Below are 19,570 nucleotides of genomic sequence, written 5' to 3' on the forward strand. Positions count from 1 at the left end.
AATTCTGGTGGGGGGAAATGATCTAGTGCTGTGAGCTACACGTTTTAAAAGGCCACCATGGCTCAGTAGGAAGTTGGGTAGAATCTATTTGTGCTAACAAATCATTTGAAGCGGTCATGCTGGACACTACCAAGACATGCAGAATTTACTTGCACAGTTCAGCACAGTTGACTTGATGCAGGCAAAACAGATCAGACCTATTTTATGATCAATTATGTTTAATTTTGAAATTTGACTTGTAATTATTCAAACAACTTTTGCCTGCCATTTAAATCCTAAAACTACTACTTTTTCCCCTCTCCCCACAGCTCTATTATGAGTCTATGAGAAGGTGGGTTGTGCAGTGTACATGGCATTTGTTGTGGGAGGGATGCTTCAATGATTTCCCCAGCCATCTTCACTATCCACTGAAGAGATTTGTGACTAGAATGATGTAAGAACAATATTGACAAATATTGCGATTGCCATTTATTTTGCCAATTTTGCTATGTCTGTTTAGTATTCACTATACTATGTTAAAAACTGTAGCAAACATTATTGTTAAAAGTAGTGCCGGTAGGAGTGTGGCTGCCTGATCTGTGTACAGTATCACTCCGTTTTTTGAGTTTTGTGCTGCACAGCGCTCCACATGGTGACCTTGTGTCTGTGCTGTGGTCAAAGTTAAAATTTGTTGAACACTGTGTGTCGTGGTGCATTTTCAAGCTCCCAATGCAATCGAAGTGGGCTTGTCTGTCAGTCTTAGACTTCAAAACACACACACAAAGCGGGAATTGGGGGAATGCTGATTTTCAGTCTCTTGAGTGTCCAGACTAATTTGTTGTTTACTGGGAGTTTAGAAAACCATGTCTATTTTTGTGTTGAACCCCACAGGGAGTGCAGTGCATGCCGCGTTTGGTGTGAAAGCAGCTTTAGGTTGGCTCCAATGAGCCATTCAGTCCATGCTCACCTGACACCACGGACGTTTGAACCATATCAATGAGTAATGATTCATTTAATCGACGGGGAAGTAGAATTGTTCTAGTCTTGTTATGGTGCCTGGTTAGGTTTGAGAGAGTGTCATGTTTATGCATATTACTTAACTTACATATGAAGTCCATAGAGCCTTGGCTTTTTTTTTTTCTTAAGTAGAGGCCCAGTGTTCTTGTAGAGTATATGTATGGGTCCTGCATCTTCTGTGGACTATTAGGCAGACTGCTGTGCTCACCTGGGTGATTGTGCTGTTGGGAGGGAACCTTTGTTCTAAGCAGACACTGGTCTTTGTAGTAAAATTGTGGTCTTGTTGGGATTATGTTCACTTAAACGTGTTTTCCGGTTGATCTAAGCATTCACAAATAACAATGTGTTCTTTTATTTAGTTGTAAACAACCTACATTTTGTAAGACTACAGTCATTTTGTGTGCAAATTACCCACCTCTATCTCCTACACTGTCTGGACCCACAGTCTGAGTGTGACATTTGTTCTGCATTTTCATTCGCATTTTAATCAGTTTTTTGGCACTAAAAGAGAATGAAGAGAATTGAGCAGAGCAGAGGTCTGTCATCTGTGGTTTAAGTGCATAGGCGAACCCATGTGACACGCATCACTCTCTCACACACACATACACTCATCAGTGACAGTGTTTGCGTTAGGCAGTAAACTACATTTACACTGTAGTTGCTTATTTGCCTAGACCTTTTTTAATATCAAAATATCGATAATCAAAATAAGGGGTGTGAGGAAATATTGATATGTCAATATTATAGGTAGCAATATTTTACGTGGTGAGACATCAAATATCAGGAACTATAAGTTCCACTCCTGTAAATGGTGCTGTACAGCTGGGTAATTTGAATTACTGCAACCAATTTATGAGTTCATCTCAGCAGGAACCCTCCATAAACAGTGCAGCAAGAACTGAAGCGAGGTGATAGTAGCCTAGTGGGTAACACACTCGCTAGTGCTGCACGATTAATCTAATCGCAATCGTAATCGCGATGTCAGTCTGTGCGATTACATGAACGCAAAAAGCTGCAATTTAAATGATTAGTACATGGATTGGATCGGCGACATATCCGATCCATTCTCTCAAAGTTTGCGAGCAGACTGAAGTTTCACTTCAGTCGGATGTGACGTTTGGTCACATGACTTTCAATTCGGAGACATATGGTTAGACGCCGCATGACGCTGCATCATACGTCAACGTCGTACGTCAACGTCGCCGGCATATTGCGATAGGCTCTGCTGTGGCGTGAAGCATATACATGTCTATGGAGAGAGGTGCATAAAAAAGCCTCACTCTTGTGCTGCTTGGGGCTGTACAAACCGCTGTACGCTCCAAACCAGATCCCGGGGGATTACATTTCATAGGTAAGGCAGGACAATTGTTTTGAATATATTTGGCCCTTATAAAATCTCATTTTTATTTAAGCTAGGCTAAGATAGCGAAGCTATGCATTCCTGTGTTCAAGTCAACCTCCAAACAACGTTTTGGCTAAACGTAGGCATTAACTATTTAGGCTGTTCTTAGCTGTTTAGTTAACTTTCTCAAACTCTGAAGGTTTCCTAAAGAAATTCACCTCAGTTTACAAATCTTAACCTTAGCTATGTTAGCAAAGCTATGCATCCCTGTGTTCAAGTCAGCCTCCAAACAATGTTTTGGTTCAATGTAAGAACTATAATACGGGATTTTATAATGGCCAAATATAATCACAACAGTTGTTTAGCCTTACCAGGGTTTGTCGTTCGACAGTAATGTAAAGAGTTTTTTGTGATTTATTTAATTTGGTAGAATATTGTATTTTGAACTGGGCATTTTAGGTTGTTATAAGTAGTTTGTATGTTTCACTTTGAAATGAAACATTTCACTATTAGTATGTGACTTTTCATTGATATACAAGCAAGTGTCCTTTATCATATCGCAATCGCATATCGCAATATTGATCTCAATAATCGCAATATGTCTTTTTCCCCCAAATCGTGCAGCCCTAACACTCGCCTATGAACCAGAAGACCCAGTTTAAAATCCCACTTACTACCATTGTGTCTCTGAGCAAGACACTTCAAATTCAAATTTTATTTGTCACATACACAGTCATACACGGTATGATGTGCAGTGAAATGCTTTCTGCAACTGCTACAGACCACAGTATTGCAAATGTTGCAAGTAAACAATGAACCAATATGCAAATATTGCCAACATAACCAAGTATTACACTTTTACGTCTTTAACGGGCAGTGGTGGCCTAGCGGTTAAGGAAGAGGCCCCGTAATCAGAAGGTTGCCGGTTCGAATCCCGATCCGCCAAGGTACCACTGAGGTGCCACTGAGCAAAGCACCGTCCCCACACACTGCTCCCCGGGCGCTGGTCATGGCTGCCCACTGCTCACTCAGGGTGATGGGTTAAATGCAGAGGACAAATTTCACTGTGTGCACTGTGTGCTGTGCTGCTGTGTATCACATGTGACAATCACTTCACTTTAACATAAAATATGTGTAACTGGTAGGGTGAAGGTGTGCAAATGAGTTACAGTTTTTACAATGTTTAAAGAAAGAAGAAAGAGCCATAAAAGAAAGAGCAGTAAGGACCTAAAAAGCGCAGAGTCATTTTGTGCAAAGTGGTTTTGTGCAAAAGAGTCCGGAGTGATTGGAGGTGAAAGTGCATGAGTTCTAATAAATGAAGGCACCACTGGGACTTAACCCTGAGTGTCTTCAGGGGGGGACTGTCCCTGTAACTACTGATTGTAAGTTGCTCTGGATAAGGGCGTCTGATAAATTCTGTAAATGTAAAAAATAAAGCCTGTTGACAAAATAACAAAATACAGACACTCTTGTGCATTTATTAGTCAGGGTTTGTGCCTCTACAGTGTTGTTGAAAACAATGGCCATGTTTGACTTGTTGCTTAAGTTTAAATGCTTTACTCACAAGTTAGCTTTACAGTGTGCGCTAAAGCTACTGCAGGTGCCCGATTGCCAGGTAGGGTTAGAAGAACCCTCTTTCAAATGCTGCAGTACAGCCAGCCACTGCTTAAAAAAAAAAAAGTTGCTGAACTTGCAACACTAATTGCCACACCCCCCTAAATCTGATTTATTGTGGTCTTTCTTTTGACTACATTAATTCCCACACTTCAAGTAAATGAAGAAAGCAAGTAACTGAAGGTAGTTTTTACTACACAGAAGTTTTTAAAATATTAATACAATATATTTGTCTTGTATTTTAACAATATTGTCATTATATTTCTTCTAGTTTATCTCTGCTATGTTGGATGTTCACTTATTTGCATTTAGTTCATTTGATGTTTGCCCATACCTGAGGATGTCTAGATCTGGAGTGCTCTGTATCACTACCAACATTGCTGTTGAACCCATACATCCCTCTAGTAAACATCCCAAGCAGCACCGATGGGTGATGGACTGAAAATACATATGTTTTTTTTTTAACTGAAAAATTATTGCAAATATGGCAAATTTTCTTAAATTGGAATGCATGGTATTTGCTTAAATTATCTTTGTTTATGTTCCTTCAAAGTTATAATAATATTACTAAATTAAAGGGTGTGTGTGTGTGTGTGTGTGTGTGTGTGTGTGTGTGTGTGTGTGTGTGTGTGTCAGCCCATTGTGGGACTGGTCCTGGTGGTTTTCAGATTGAGTGACTGGCTCCCTGCTTGTTTCAGCATCCCACTCACTCTGGCTGTGTGTCATCTTACCACCACTCACATCAAAGCCTGTGTTCTGGTTAAAGAGGAAACCCTGCAGTGTCACTGTGATGTCATTCACTGACTGTCTGGTCTGCTGGGATGGCCCCCTGTCACTCTCTGAAAGACTCACAAAGGGTGTAAGTCTTTGCCAAAGCCCTGAGTCATTCTGAATTCCCCCCTATTAAACAGTTGTTTGTAGTAGAGTGGTGTTACACGTAGGTGTGATCTTTGTATTTTTGGTCCTGTGTTTGGTTCTGGTGGAGCATGCACTGGAGTTGAACCAGGTAGTGATGTAGAACAGCTTGACTGCTATTTCTCCAGACATCTTCTCAAATCTGTTTTAAAGATCCCCTGACCCAGTCATATCATATCACAAAATCTGTTTTACTAGTCACATAGTTGCTTTTTTTGCTTCTGTATCTGAAATACAATATAAAACCTAGGGCTGTGTGGTATAAATGTTGTGTGATATAAAATTGAGAAATTCGAAATTTCATTATACCGCCTTAACACAGATGTGTGCGTCACATGCCCTGAATATTAATTTGATACCTACTACTAGCACATAATAAATATTTACTTAATTTGTTCTCTGTACTGTTGGGACTATGCTACATATTTATTCCCATAGATTTTAGTAGAACTAATCCTATCCCCTGACTCTTGTTTGTAAATTTCTAATCTATTGAGGGATTTTCTCTGTATTGGGCTTGTCTTGTTTTTGAGGCTGTTTGGAACAGTTCTCTGTTGGGAGTTTTTTAGAGTCCCTCTATCTGATAAGACCATGCATCAGGGCCCCTGGGCAAGGCCCTGAGCTTCAGATCATTTTTGGGGGCTTTCCTCTGCAGCATTTCTCTCCATTTGTGTGTCTGTGGTCTGTTATGGAGAATTTGTACTTGTGCCAACGTTTTCAGTACCCGTAACACGCATGAAATTTATAATGAGCCAATTTAATGCATAAAGGTGTATAATTTCCCAGATTGAACATTTTATGTTCTCTGTTCTGTTTGTGAAGACAATGTAATGTAATGTTAGCAAGTTATTTTAGGATTAACTGCAGGTTTTATGGCATGGTATTACATGGCTCCTGGTTATTGTTTGCAAACACTTACAACATTTCTGTCCATGTTCCATATTTCTATATACACACATTCAGTGGAACAATGCTAGTATGTCTTTATAGTGATGCCTCCATATTTCACCATAAATTAACTTTTATCATGTTCAAGTATGGGTGGTTGTAGCCTAGTGGGTAACACACTCGCCTATGAACCAGAAGACCCAGGTTCAAATCCCACTTTACCATTGTGTCCCTGAGCAAGACACTTAACCCTAAGTTGCTCCAGGGGGGGACTGTCCCTGTAACTACTGATTGTAAGTCGCTCGGAAAAGGGCATCTGATAAATGCAGTAAAATGTAAAACAAAAAGTATGTTCCTTTTGTAGCTAGTTTTGTGTAGTATAGTATAATGTAGAGTTTAACGGTGTGAATGATCATTTGTGCTGCAGGTTCATGATGAGCCCTGTGGGCACTAGCTGCTACAGCTAGTAACTGTACCATGGCCAAACCAGGCTCAGACCGAGATGGAGCCATGGTGGAGAAGCAAGCGGGGAAGAAGGTAATGACACTGAATTCAGCTGTAATATTCAAATACAATTCATAAATATCCAGTTTTAATCTTCATGGTTTGCAGAGGTTTGCAAGACAATTTGTCTTACGGTGTCTGCGTTGATTTTTAATAGTCTTATTATATCAATGAGAGTTTTGGTTCTTTTGTGTGCTTATTTTGTTTATTCAACTTCTCAGAGCAAAGATAAAATTTCCCCTTACCCCAAAACTCCGAAGCTGGACCGGAGTGAGTTCTTGGGGAAGGAGGGGAAGCCCAAGTCTTCCATGAAACGCAAGCTCTCCTTCACAGTCAGCCCACCACGGAATGAGGAGAGAGACTATGACACAGGTCAGTTCATTAGTGCCCCCCTTGGCCGTTTCTACATGATATGTTGTCAAATGTTGCTTGCTTTTCGTGTGTGGCCCAGTACTGTGGTTTGCATTGCCGTATCAGTGCAGCTTATTGAAAAACAGCAAATGATAGGGAACTCCAGTTATGCTCTTCACCAACTGATAAGTACCTAAATACTTTCAAGTCTTTTAAAAACATTCTGTGTACTGCATATTTTACACTTCATGTCTTGCATATGAAAAATTATAAATATTAGAAGTTTAGGTCACTTAAATATTAGAAATAATTAACCAAATTTAACTGATATGTTCCGTGACTAGATCTCTCATAATTATATTAAACAGTGATCACAATTCTAGTCAGGTATGATGCTGCCTTGCGAAGCAGCATCCAGCATCAGTCGCCATGACGTCTGACATAAAAGTGCTGAGGGCATCTTGTATGTTTAAGTCTATTTGGCTACCTAATAATAGAAATAATAAAAAAATTGTCAACAACGATGTCATCTCTGTAGGCTTTAATTCCAGCTTTTTAAGCTTTATTTTCCAGTACTGAAATTTCTAACTCGATACAGATATTAAGGATGGTACTTGATACTACTTCCGATACTACAGGGGGATAAAAAAAACAAACACAATAATTTTGTAATAAATAGATATTAAGAAGTCAAAACACATACACAAATATATACACTACAAAAAGAAATTAATAAATTGATAAATAGCATAAACAAATAAATTAACTATTATTTGAAAGAAATGTAAAGGTATAAAAAGAAAAGCACTCCTTGCTTCTCATGCCGCAGAAGAAGACAGAATCAAATAGTGCAAATGTTCTTCTAAAATTACAAATACATACACATATTATATCCATATCAATGTGCTTTTTTTTTTTTTTTTTTTTTTAAACTAATATGTTTGTAAAGCCACAGTTGAGCATGAGCATGTGGCCAGCATGTAGTTTATTTATGTTTCTCACCGATAGCTGGCCATTTAAATGCTAGTCTAGGTGCACGTGGATAGGTGCAGACAATCTTATCCATGCTAACTAATTTTCCAGAATAAAGGCTAGGTGTATAATTACAAATAAATAATTTTCACACAAGCACTTGCGTCCTGGACAGACTCTCATTGCTCAAATACAGTGTGTATATCATAATCCATATTGCAACACTTCCCAGATAGCATAGCCGTACACGCTGGAGCCAGAATTTCTGCTGAAGAAATGCAAAAATTCCTTCACATGTATGATTGGCGGAGAGAATTTTCAATCATGTGAGTCTTGCAGCACGCAACAAGAATATATAAACATGTATGAACATAAGTACAGGTATGAATTACCGAGACAATATTATAAAGCAAAATTAACCTACATAAACTATAGGGATCTGCAATACGGATGCAGATCCCAGCTTCATCCTGGCACTTCATTGGGCATGCCATGTCATTTTAAACCTTAGAGAGTGTAGAATAGGCTGAGAGAGAGGTCAGTTTGATTAACTTGTTTTTGAGCAAAAAATTTTTTTTTTGTTTTTTGGAGCAAGCCAAAATGACGTCAGCAGGAGCATGTGATTATTCTGACGTAAACCATGTTTCAAGTAATTGCTGAATAAAATTATCCACGGAATCTTATAGAGGACATCTGTGGCGTCGGGAAACTAGGAGTTAGGAAAAAAAACGTACTTTGTCCTCCATATGAATGTGAGAAATGTATTTTTGTATGGCTGAGAAAAATTGTGGAAACCATAGTATTTTGTGAGCAACCTTTTAAATTTCTTTTTCATATTCTCGGCCTTTCAGTGGATGCAAATTGTTGTTTGGACCCTTTCAGATTTTTTGATGGCCAAAAAGAAAAATCTGAGTGATAGCAATTGGATTTTGCAATTTGTAAATATGTTTGAATGACCTCTATTGCTGACTAGCTGAAAGAAAAGTACATGAATCTGAGGATGAGATTAATTCCTGGATTTCTCTGCAGTCACTGCATAAATCTGCTTGAAATTTCTTGTGCAGGCAGTGATAATAGTTCTTTGAAGTTTGGTGTGTTTTGGGAAATACATGTATACATCATGATTAGACCAACTGACTACGGTTTTGGCACCGCCGCCTATCACCAGGGGGTATTGTACAAAGGAGGTAACATTTTAATAAAACCAATCACCGAATACCAATTCACAAATATCAAGCCATATGAAAGTATAGGTACCCAAGATTTTTTTTGCAGGAACAATTAGCCCAAAACCTGACCTGAAATACTTCCAGACAGTGCTGCTAAAGTGTCTCTCATTTAAACATTGGTGAAAGTGTTTGTCATTGTGAAACACTGCAGCGCACCACACGGTGACACAACAAAATGTATCCTCTGCTTTTACCCATCACCCTTGGTGAGCAGTGGGCAGCCATGACAGGCACCCGGGGGGGGGGGGCAGTGTGTGGGACGGTGCTTTGCTCAGTGGAAAACTTCTGATTATGGGTCCATTTCCTTACCTGCTAGGCCAGCACTGACCCAGGTGGGAGTAGTCCTGTAGTAGTCTGCCGGCAATTTCCATGAACCGCCAGATACAAAACTAATTTAAGTTTAGATACCAGATATGTCATATTCTCATGATCCAAAGTTTTTTGTATGATAAGACTTTGTTTAGCCACAAAGTCTCAAACTATTGGTTGTCCGGCAAGACACTCAAGGTGTGTCTTCAGTATGTTCCAAAAATTGCTGGAAAGGATCCAGTGAATCTGTAACACTGCTGTGATGGAGGCAAGATGTGTGTTTTTTTTTTTTGTCCTTGTACAATTTTACAGTGGTCATGTTTACTTTTAATATTTAAAACAAAAGAGGAGGGTACAAAATTCTTTATTTGCTTTTGCATTATATTTTAATCTAATATAATCTGTATAGTTTGAGGTCAGTCCTTTGCTGCCCTCTGGCGTTGGTGACGTGCCCCATATGTGACTGTTTTTGAGGAGGAGAGGCAGGTGGTGTGTGTGGGAGTGTAATGCCATGCTTTCCTCTGCCTCCCTGCTCTCCTTCTCCCCCTCCTTCTTTCCTTTCTGCTCCAATGCTGTAGATGACTCTGACCCTGGCCAGTCGAGCGAAGCCTGGGGGGAGAATTTAACCACTCCCTGCAGGATTCACACAGGTAAAAACAGGAGGGAAAACGGATGCTTCAGCTTCAAAATTATTTACCAGTCTGTTCGGTCAGGTCTTTAGCATGGGGCTTATTTTTTATTTTATTTCGATTTCAATTTAAAGCACTGCTTCATGTGTGAGGTCTTTCAGAATCTCCAACCGTCTTTCTTTTTAAAATCAGCAATTGCATCACCTTGAAAGATAAGGTGGCACAGTTTCCATGACAATGCTCGTAATGGTTTTACCATGCTAGCTGTTTTCTGCTTCCAGGTGTGCATGCACCCACATTCACATGTGTGTACACACACACACACACACACACACACACACACCTAATTAGTATTTTGTGTGCATGCCCTATCCAAAAGGAAGACCAGTGGTAACAGATCTGGCATATATCTGCATGTGCTTGCCTGCCTGGTGCTTAACATGTATTTTTGGTTTTGTTAAAATATCACTTGCTTCAGTTCAAGCTTGAAGACAGGAAGAAAGTGTTAACACTTACTAACAGAGTAAGATTGACTGCTGTGGACAAACTATGAACCCTTGCTTGGTTTCTTTCTCTCTGATTCAGATAAAGATGGGCCAGACAAAAAGAAAGTGAAAAAAGAATCAGGTGGGAAGAAGTCGACCCCTGTTAACATTCTTTTTGGCTACCCGCTGTCAGAGCGCAAGCAGATGGCCCTTCTCATGCAGATGACCGCGAGGGATAACAGCCCAGGTACTAAACTGCCGTGACCTTTTTTTTTTTTTATTAATTTTTTTATTTAGTCAATTTTACGGTTATCTGTGTTTTTAGACCATATTGCCACTTTCTTGCTCCTCCCAGACTCTACACCGAGCCACCCATCTCAGACACCAACTGTACAGAAAAAGATTGCTAGCAGTTCATCATCACGGCAGAAAGATAAAGTGAACAAGAGGAATGAACGTGGGGAGACACCACTACACATGGCCGCAATCCGTGGAGATGTGAAGCAGGTCAAAGAGCTCATTGGCCTGGGTGCTGATGTCAATGTTAAAGATTTTGCAGGTAAAGGCTTAACGTTGTACAAGCTACATGATTAGATGTGTGTTCACTGCTTAAAACATCTACTGAGGATGCTTCTTGGGGCTTTTGGCCAGAAGTATCTGGCTTTTACTGGATGTAGAAATAATAATGATAATTAATCAGTTTTATAGACTGCAATGTACTGTACCTACACACTAGGGCTGCACGATTATGACCAAAGGACACTTATCAATATTAATCATGATTATTCATTATTTTAGATAAAACACATTTCATTGCACTCTGATTTAAAGAAACAAGTGAACAAGGCTTAGAGTTCAATATTCTCATGAATAACACATTTAAAATTTAAAGGGCTAACAAAAAATAAACCGCAATTGTAGAGTACAATGATAACGTGCAAACAGATGCAAATGTACAAAAATCCTATGCAGAAAAGGCACATACTACAAGGAACAGAACCACCAGCCTGTCAACATGTTCTGGCTTAAGAAATACATTCAGCAAGTCACTATGAAAATACATATTTAATATGAAAGGTGAACATCCATTTACCTGCTTATTTGAAAAAAATGCAATCATGCACAGAAGCATTTTGCATAGACAAACTATAGACAATGAAATAATAAAAAAACCTTACTTATGTAACATTTATGCATTGATTCTTTGTTTGCTCATTATTACAGCTGTATGCAGCACAATGTTAGTTAGTGTATTTATCTATGTTGTCACCTACTGCTCCCAGCATTACATCTCACTCTTTCTCAATTTTGAGATTGCCGCTCATACGGTCTATGCTTTCATTCGCCCCCTGGTGGTTGGCTGACTAGATTTGATGTGCAGCAGAGCTATTTAAATGTAAATTTCTGCAAGGAAATATCATCTTAATATAATCATGGCAGCCAAAATCGTGATCATAATTAAAATTTGAGCCCTACTACACACATTTTAAGCTATACTGACACATACAGAATGTTTCCAGTATTGGAAGAATATTTTTTTTTGTTTGTTTTTTGTTTTGTTTTTTTGGATGTTTGGTACTATGTAAGTTTAAAATTTTGTCTCACTAAGAAATTTGGGATCATGGTACAGTGTGTTGAAATAATTTTTTCTTAGAGTGAATGTTATGTAGTTATCATGTTAATATGTTCTGTTTTTCTTTATAGGCTGGACACCACTTCATGAAGCCTGTAACCTTGGTTACTATGACGTAGCAAAGGTTTTGATTAGTGCAGGAGCAGAGGTCAACACACAGGGTTTGGATGACGACACTCCCCTACATGACGCATCAAGCAGTGGTCACAAAGATGTCAGTTGACCCCTCTTTTCACCCTGTTCATATCTCTAATTGCTTGCTTTGCTGTCTGTTTGGGTCTGTGCTTTGCTCTAATTTTATGTAAGGTGTTTCAATTATTATGGTAGTTATAGGTGAATAATGTGGAATGATTCCTCTGTTAAAACATGGTATAACTATTTCACACTTTATTACCCTTTATATTCCAGAGAGCAGTGACAAAAGGTGTTTCATCTTTGCTCAACTTTGACCTAGGATAATTTATTTTCTGGCAGATTGTGAAACTGCTGCTGCGTCATGGAGGCAATGCCTTCCAGGCCAACAAGCGTGGTGAGCGTCCAGTGGATGTGGCAGATTCTCCAGAGCTGGAACAAGTGCTGAAGGGAGAGGTGCCGCTGTCAGATGCTGAAGATACTTCCTCAGGTACACACTGCTCAGCAAGCAAGACATTTCCACTAATCATTTAAGTTATTAGTTTACATTATTGTATTTTAGTGTTCCTATATTACATGACTTACCCCCCCACCACAATCTGAAATTTCAGAATCTGAAGATCCTCCATCAGTCAATCCGTCCAGTGTAGATGACAACATGGAGTACTCAGATGGTGAAAAGGAAACTGATAACAAACAAGCCCCTGTGAAGGCTTCATCATCGATGTCAGGCCTTGATGAGTATGAATTCAAGGACGAGGAAGAGGAGGAGGACTTGAGCAAAGCTCTGAACGATAGACACATCCTCAGGAGGGAGCAGAAGCTGAAGGAAAAAGAAGACAAAGAAAGAAATAATCACACACCTAGCAAGCAGGCCAATAAGATTGATCAGACAAACTCACTGTGCAAGTCCAAAAAGATGAAAGCTTCTCGCATCATCTACTGCACTTCAGACAGTTCTAGTGATGAAGCAGATTTGCCCTCAGAAAAGAAAATGTCTCCAACACATTCTGCTGGAACAGATGGGCACAAATCAGAAAGCAGAACAAAGAAAGAAAACCAAGGGCTCTCTGGAACAGATCAGAAAGACAAGGTCAAGGTGAAAAAGAAGTACAAGAGCCAGAGCAAAAACAAGGAAAACCAAGAGTTGCGGGAGGATGGCAAGGAGAACAGCAAAGCCATCTTATATACCCCAGCAACAGTTTCTGAAAACGCAGACAAAGGAGTGAGAGAGGAGGACTCTTTCAAGATGTCCTTCAGCCCTAAGGACGATTCTTCTGTACACCTCTTCCATCTGTCAGCAGTGAAGTCTCCCAAGCTCAACCACAGTTTGTCTGACAAACAGTCCACTACCCCGCTCAAACAAGAGAACGCTAAAACAATAGGTGATGGTTCTTGTCCAGTCGATGGTGTCAAATATAACCACTATACAGATAGCAGTTATGAGAGCTCCAGCAGCAAGGGCTGCAAGCACAAAGAGAAGAGCAAGCATCACCAGAAGGAGCTCAGCCTAGATGGTGATGATGGCAGCTTAAGCCCCTTCAAAGATGGTAACCTCGGGAACAGCGCAGATGGATGCAGTGATGGTGCTTTAAGGAAAACTGACAAAGATGGCAAGGTAGTGAAAAAACATAAACTAAAACACAAAGAGAAGGATAAGTACCGGAAGGAGTACGAGTCTGAAAAAAATCGGCACCGACAGAAGGAGGGGAGAAAAGACAGCAACAGAAACATGGAGTTTGACCGGGAGTTCTGGAAGGAGAACTTTTTCAAAAGTGATGACAATGATGATCTCGCACCAGCAGGGAAGAATGATACCGCAGGAGGCGGTTCACCACAGAAAATATCTGATTCATTACTTGTTAAAGAAGAGAAGGTAACAAAAGACAAGCACTCAAGTAGTAGTAGCAACAGCAGCAAGGACAAAAAATCAAAAGAAGAGCGAGAGAAAGATAAGGCATTGAAAAAAGAGCGAAAGGAGATATTCTCCAAAGAAGAAAGGGTGAAAGAGTGCAGGAACATTGAAAACGAAGACTGGGTCACAGATTGCCTGGGCCCCGGACGAGTCCTTGAAGAATCACATCACGGTGTGAAGGAGGAGACAGAGGACAAGCCTGTCACTGGGATATCAACTGATCAAGAATACCAGGAGCCCTCAGAAAAAAGCACTCGGGAGAAAACAGACAAGAAACTGTCATCAAAAGACAGAGAGGCTGAGAAGGCAGATAAAAAACACACAGATAAAGAAAAGAAATTCAAAACGGAGCACTTCCCTGATAGGTCTGAACTTCAAAACTGCACAGATCGATGGAAAGAGAGGGAACGGACGAATGCATCCCATTCACCGTGTGACAAGAACAAGGAGAGTGAAAAGCTCAGACTGATGTCCACATCCAAGAAGCATGAAGAAAATAAGAAAAATAAGGATAGACCTGAGAGGAAAAGTGAAAGGGACCGACCGGAAAAGGACCCTTCTGTTGGAGAACATCGAGATAAGACTGGTTCAGATAGGAAAGGAAAAGTCTCTGAGAGAACTGCAGAACACAACAAAGTGGAACGAACAAAGGAAAAAGAATGTGACAGGGACACTGAGAGAAAGAAAAAAGAGAAGTCTAAGGAGAGTTCATCTTCTGGTTTGAATTTGAAACTGCTTCTAGAAGACAAAAAAATCTATACATCTGAAAGCAGTAAGGTGATTTCAAAGCTTAAGGAAGATGTAAAAACACCAGAAAAAGAACGGGATAGACGGGACAGGGAGAGAGATTCAGACCGGCATAAAGAGAGGGACCGGGAACGACACAAAGATAAAGAGAAAGAACGGTGGCAGCAGAGTAAAGTCTGCAAAGCAAAGGCCAATGACCTAGAGTCTGATCGGACCAAATCCAAAGCGTCCCCAGCCTCCAGGGATGCCCGGCCCAAAGAGAAGAGGCTTGTTAATGACGACCTTATGCAGACCAGCTTTGAGCGTATGCTAAGCCTTAAGGATCAGGAAATCGAGCAGTGGCACAGAAAGCACCTGGAGAAGATAAAGCAGAAGGAACGCGAGAGGATGAAACAACGACCCGTTCTGGATCTTGGGAAGCAAAAAAGCAAAGAGAAATCAAAGATTGGTTCCTCCTCTTCGAGTGAGCCCTGCCTAGGTAAAGAGCTGATTCGCTCCAAGAGCTCTGAGGCATCTGAATCCCATATTCGTGACAAACCACCTAAAGATGCTACAAGTGGGAGAACTCTTTCTTTAGATGCTAAAAGTATGCCCTCCTCTGGGAAGATGGGTGCAGTCTTGGAGAACAGCCTTAGTCGATCCCCACGACCAGAAAGTGAGAGATCTGGTATTATGTCTCGATCCGTGTCCATGATCTCAGTAGCCAGTTCAGAAGATTCCTGCCAAGCTACATTGCTGACACCAAGACCTACAGAGTATGATTCAGACTTTAACCTGGAAGCATCAGATTCCCAGCCAGCATTTCTACAGTCTTCCCTTACTCTGCAGTCGTCCAGATCCCCAGTCATCCATGAGAGAGATAGCGGCAGTCTTCCTGAAGTGGTACAGTCCAAGACCTCATTGTTGAGCCGACATGCATCTCCTTACTTAAGAGCCATCTTGGATGAGGACGCTGAATCTGCACCCACTGAGGGGAAACAATCAGAAGACTCTCAGAAGACAAGAACATTGTCGCACCCAGTTGAGGAGCATTGTAAGGTCCAGCTTCTAGAAACTAGTCTGGTGCAAGTGCAGGATGGTCAGAGTACAACAGTAGTGGCTCCTCAAAGCTCTGTGCCTGATGCTGAAATTCTTACCAGTGCAGAAAGTGAGCTGACATCAAGTGGCGGCAACGTTACATCACCAACTTACTCCAGAGACCTTTATACTAAGGAATCAGCTGCTCCACTGACAGCCCTCACACAAGGGACTGCTACTTCTTCAGTACCTGAACCACAGCCCAAGAGTGAGCCACAATCTCCACATCAGGACCATTCATCTGGTACAGAATCTGTCGAAGCTTCCAGCAATGACTCAAAGGAGCCTTCTCCTGTGGTCTCATCCTCTGCTGCACCGTCCCAACCCCAGCATTTGTCCAACACCAAAGCATCTTCTCATTTGGGTAGCCAACAGTGGGATTCCAACTCAGATCCCAGCATTGAGCCTGCTCATAGAACATATTCCACTTTGACCGAACATAAAGAACATTTGTCCATAGAGGGGCCTGATGATCGATCAAGTGAGAAGATTTCTGAGCTTATGTTTGTCACTGGTAGCATGGATTTAATGAGCATTCTGGTTCCTACAAGTGCACCCAAACCCAGTAATGAGGAGCCTGTGGTAAATTCCATCAAAGCCAGCCCAGAGACAAAAGATTTGCAGCAAACATTGGACAACAGTGATGTCCCTACAGGGCCCCAAACAGAATCATTGGGCAGTGATGGTCTTTCAGAGCAGATAGAATGTGGTCTCTCATCATTACCAGTAACAGAGTCTCTCTGCAACAGTCCTGAAAATAAACTGGTGGAGCCAATGGAGGTTATGGAAGGCTCTGATATGAATAGTGCCAATGAAATGGTGTCAGACGAAATGAGTGCAGCATCTGAGACAGGTCTGAGTATTCCAGAGACACAAGTAGGACAGGGGACTGGACAGGAAATTGTCCAGACTGCTGAGGACAAACCAACACTGGAATCAAAAACAGACTCTATAGCAGACGTTCTTGAGCAGAGTCAAACCAACAGTGGCATAGACAAGGAACAAGTAGTTTCAGGAAATCTGTCTCCCTTGAATGCTGTGGACCAGGACTCCGATCATACCAGAGGAAAGGCAAAAGTCCTAACATCTGATGAGGATGTGGATATCCATGTGCACCACCCAAGGAAGCGAAAGATGCCCAAAATTTCCACTCCGCCTCATGCAACTTTGACCGCACAGCAAGTGAAAGAGAGGACTCAGCAATCTTTGGCTGCCATCGTGGATTCCTTGAAGCTTGAGGAAATCCAGCCCTACCAGACCGAGCGAGCCAATCCATACTACGAATTCCTGCACATTCGCAAAAAGATTGAAGAAAAGCGCAAGGTTCTGTGCAGTGTTATTCCACAGGCACCGCAGTACTATGATGAGTATGTCACCTTCAACGGCTCCTACTTACTGGATGGGAATCCACTCAGCAAACTCTGTATTCCAACAGTATGCAGCTTTTCCTTCTACTTTTTTGCTCATAGATTCAGTGGAATCTTATGTATGAATGTTGTCTTTTATTTATTTTTTTTAACAGATAACACCACCTCCTTCTCTACCTGAACCACTGAAAGAAATGTTTAAACAACAGGAGGTTGTGCGTATGAAGTTGCGATTGCAGCACAGCATTGAACGGGTATGTAAACATTTTTTTTTTTTTTTTTTTTTTTTTTAAATATATATTAAACTGTTCCAATTTTTATGGTGATTTTTCTTATTATATATAGTAAAATTAGTTCTAAAGGTTGTCTATTTTGCTCTCCACTTCAGGAAAAGCTGATTGTTTCCAATGAGCAGGAAGTCTTGCGCGTTCACTACCGTGCAGCAAGAACACTAGCAAATCAGGCACTTCCCTTCAGTGCCTGCACAGTTTTATTGGATGCTGAGGTATACAACATGCCCCAGGATGTACAGGTCAGTTTCACAGAGCTCCACTTTTTCATTGAGATTTCAGGTCCAGTGTTTGCTAAATTTGCATGGAACCACTTTCTTCTCTTTTATACCTGTACATTATTTTATTTATTTACAAGTTGTTTACATATTCTGTTTTTTTTTTTGTTTTTTTTTTAATTAAGGGGGATGATGGAAAAACATCTGTCAGGGACCGGTTCAATGCCAGGCAGTTCATGTCTTGGTTGCAGGATGTTGATGACAAATTTGACAAGCTTAAAGTAAGTTGAAGGGAAAGCATTCCTCAACTGGCAAACATTTTTGTCATTCTTAATCAACCTCATGTTGAGTCAGTACAGAAAGCTAATAGGAGAGCACATCACTGTATGCATCACTGAAAATCTTATAACTTTCTATTATCTTGTCATTTTCAGACATGTCTGTTGATGCGGCAGCAGCATGAGGCAGCAGCTTTGAATGCTGTGCAGCGCCTGGAGTGGCAATTGAAGCTGCAGGAGCTTGAGCCCGCCACATACAAGTCCACCAGCATCTTTGAGATCCCAGAGTTTTACATCCCTTTGGTTGAGGTCAATGATGATTTTGACCTCACCCCCATATGACGCCTTGCATATGAATGCTGACCGATAGCTACACAGTGGTGACCACTGGAAAATGGTGAACACAAAGCACTTATTTGGAAGAGTGTGTATGGGCATGAGTGTGTGTCTGTGTGTTTGGCGAGTGTGTGTCTTTTAATACGCACAGTAATGCATCACCATATGACCAGTCACTCTGGAGCTCTTGCATTCATAACCAACTAGTTAATGATTGCATAAAACCCCTCCCTTTCCAGCTTCAAGCGGCGTGTTGGATGGCCCAATTCCAGGCCTAGGACAGTAGGTCCATGCAGTTTTCTGCAGGACTGGTATGGTATGGCCATATTTCCCCTAGGTCCAGATGCACTTATCAGTACTAGTTCAGTACTAGTTCCGAACCCTTGCATAGGCATGGTTCTTCCGTGGTGTGATAGAATCTAAATAGACCCAAGCACTTTGCTGTGCACTTAACGCTCTAGAGCGTGAGATTAGGGCAAGAAAAAAAAGCAGTTGTCAGTGGTGGTTTCAGGGGGAAACCGAGAGAGGGGGAAAGGAAGAATAAGAAAGCGAGGGAGAGAGGGCGATCCATACTGCACTCCTTTCTCTCCTCGAAGTTTTGTTTATTTTTATTTGTACAGATTGTGCTCTTCATTTTTTAACTTATTTTATACATACTGATTGTGCATTTGTAAATAGCCATGTAATTATGTTTTTCAACTTGTAAAAAATAAAGAAAAAAGGAAAATTTAACGGAAGCAAGTAATAGATATTTTGATTGAAAACTTTTGTTTTGTCTAATGTTTAATGGACCAAAGTAGTTTCATTTTTTTTTGTATTGATTGTCCTCTGATCTTTTTTTGCTTACTCTTAAGCATGTGATTTGTTTTTATTTCAAGTTTCTTTTCTTCTTTTTTTTTTTTTTGTTGCATTCTTCCTGGTGTCCATCACAGCAGGTGTGTTAGACTTGTGGTTTCAATGCTGTGCATGCATTCGTACTTCTTTTTGGAAAAGCTGTACAGTGGATTTTTAAATTTTTTTGGTGAGGTTTACTGCAGTGGCCCTGTTTTTCTTCCATCGTTGTTGTTAGTAAAGCTCACCTCTTCTGTGTTGTCTGTGTCTTGCGGACATTGGAAAAATGAAAAATGTGTGGCTTCTCTAGAAGAATAAACGTTTTACAATTTCAATGTGATATCACAACAAAAACTATTTTTACATAATGCCTTTTGAACGATGGTTCTAAAAATGTCTATTTTAATATTGTTACATGATATGTAAATAGTTGTAATATATAATTGAATAAATTTTATTGGTTGTGAAATTCAAATTGTGTTTTTATTGCATATCCACATTCTTTTATGAGC

At 40.5% G+C, this 19,570-nt stretch overlaps 1 protein-coding gene across 2 annotated transcripts in view; it reads left to right on the plus strand.

Annotated features, from left to right (window-relative positions):
- The window catches only part of ankrd12 (ankyrin repeat domain 12), a 33,016-nt gene extending 13,483 nt beyond the window's left edge, over positions 1–19,533 (plus strand). Inside the window, exons 2-13 of one of the 2 annotated variants that reach the window (XM_028975802.1) lie at positions 6,183–6,292; positions 6,481–6,631; positions 9,699–9,770; positions 10,335–10,481; positions 10,590–10,793; positions 11,939–12,081; positions 12,342–12,489; positions 12,611–17,172; positions 17,261–17,359; positions 17,494–17,637; positions 17,799–17,894; positions 18,048–19,533. In XM_028975802.1, coding sequence (XP_028831635.1) covers positions 6,233–6,292; positions 6,481–6,631; positions 9,699–9,770; positions 10,335–10,481; positions 10,590–10,793; positions 11,939–12,081; positions 12,342–12,489; positions 12,611–17,172; positions 17,261–17,359; positions 17,494–17,637; positions 17,799–17,894; positions 18,048–18,233 — 6,012 coding nt within the window. In that variant the 5' untranslated portion in view covers positions 6,183–6,232 and the 3' untranslated portion in view covers positions 18,234–19,533. The remainder of the gene's footprint in view (positions 1–6,182; positions 6,293–6,480; positions 6,632–9,698; positions 9,771–10,334; positions 10,482–10,589; positions 10,794–11,938; positions 12,082–12,341; positions 12,490–12,610; positions 17,173–17,260; positions 17,360–17,493; positions 17,638–17,798; positions 17,895–18,047) is intronic. The other variant, XM_028975803.1, reaches the window with a different exon arrangement.
- Positions 19,534–19,570: the final 37 nt, after the last annotated feature.

This window comes from Denticeps clupeoides, chromosome 4, assembly GCF_900700375.1.
Source record: "Denticeps clupeoides chromosome 4, fDenClu1.1, whole genome shotgun sequence".
NCBI lineage: Eukaryota > Metazoa > Chordata > Actinopteri > Clupeiformes > Denticipitidae > Denticeps > Denticeps clupeoides.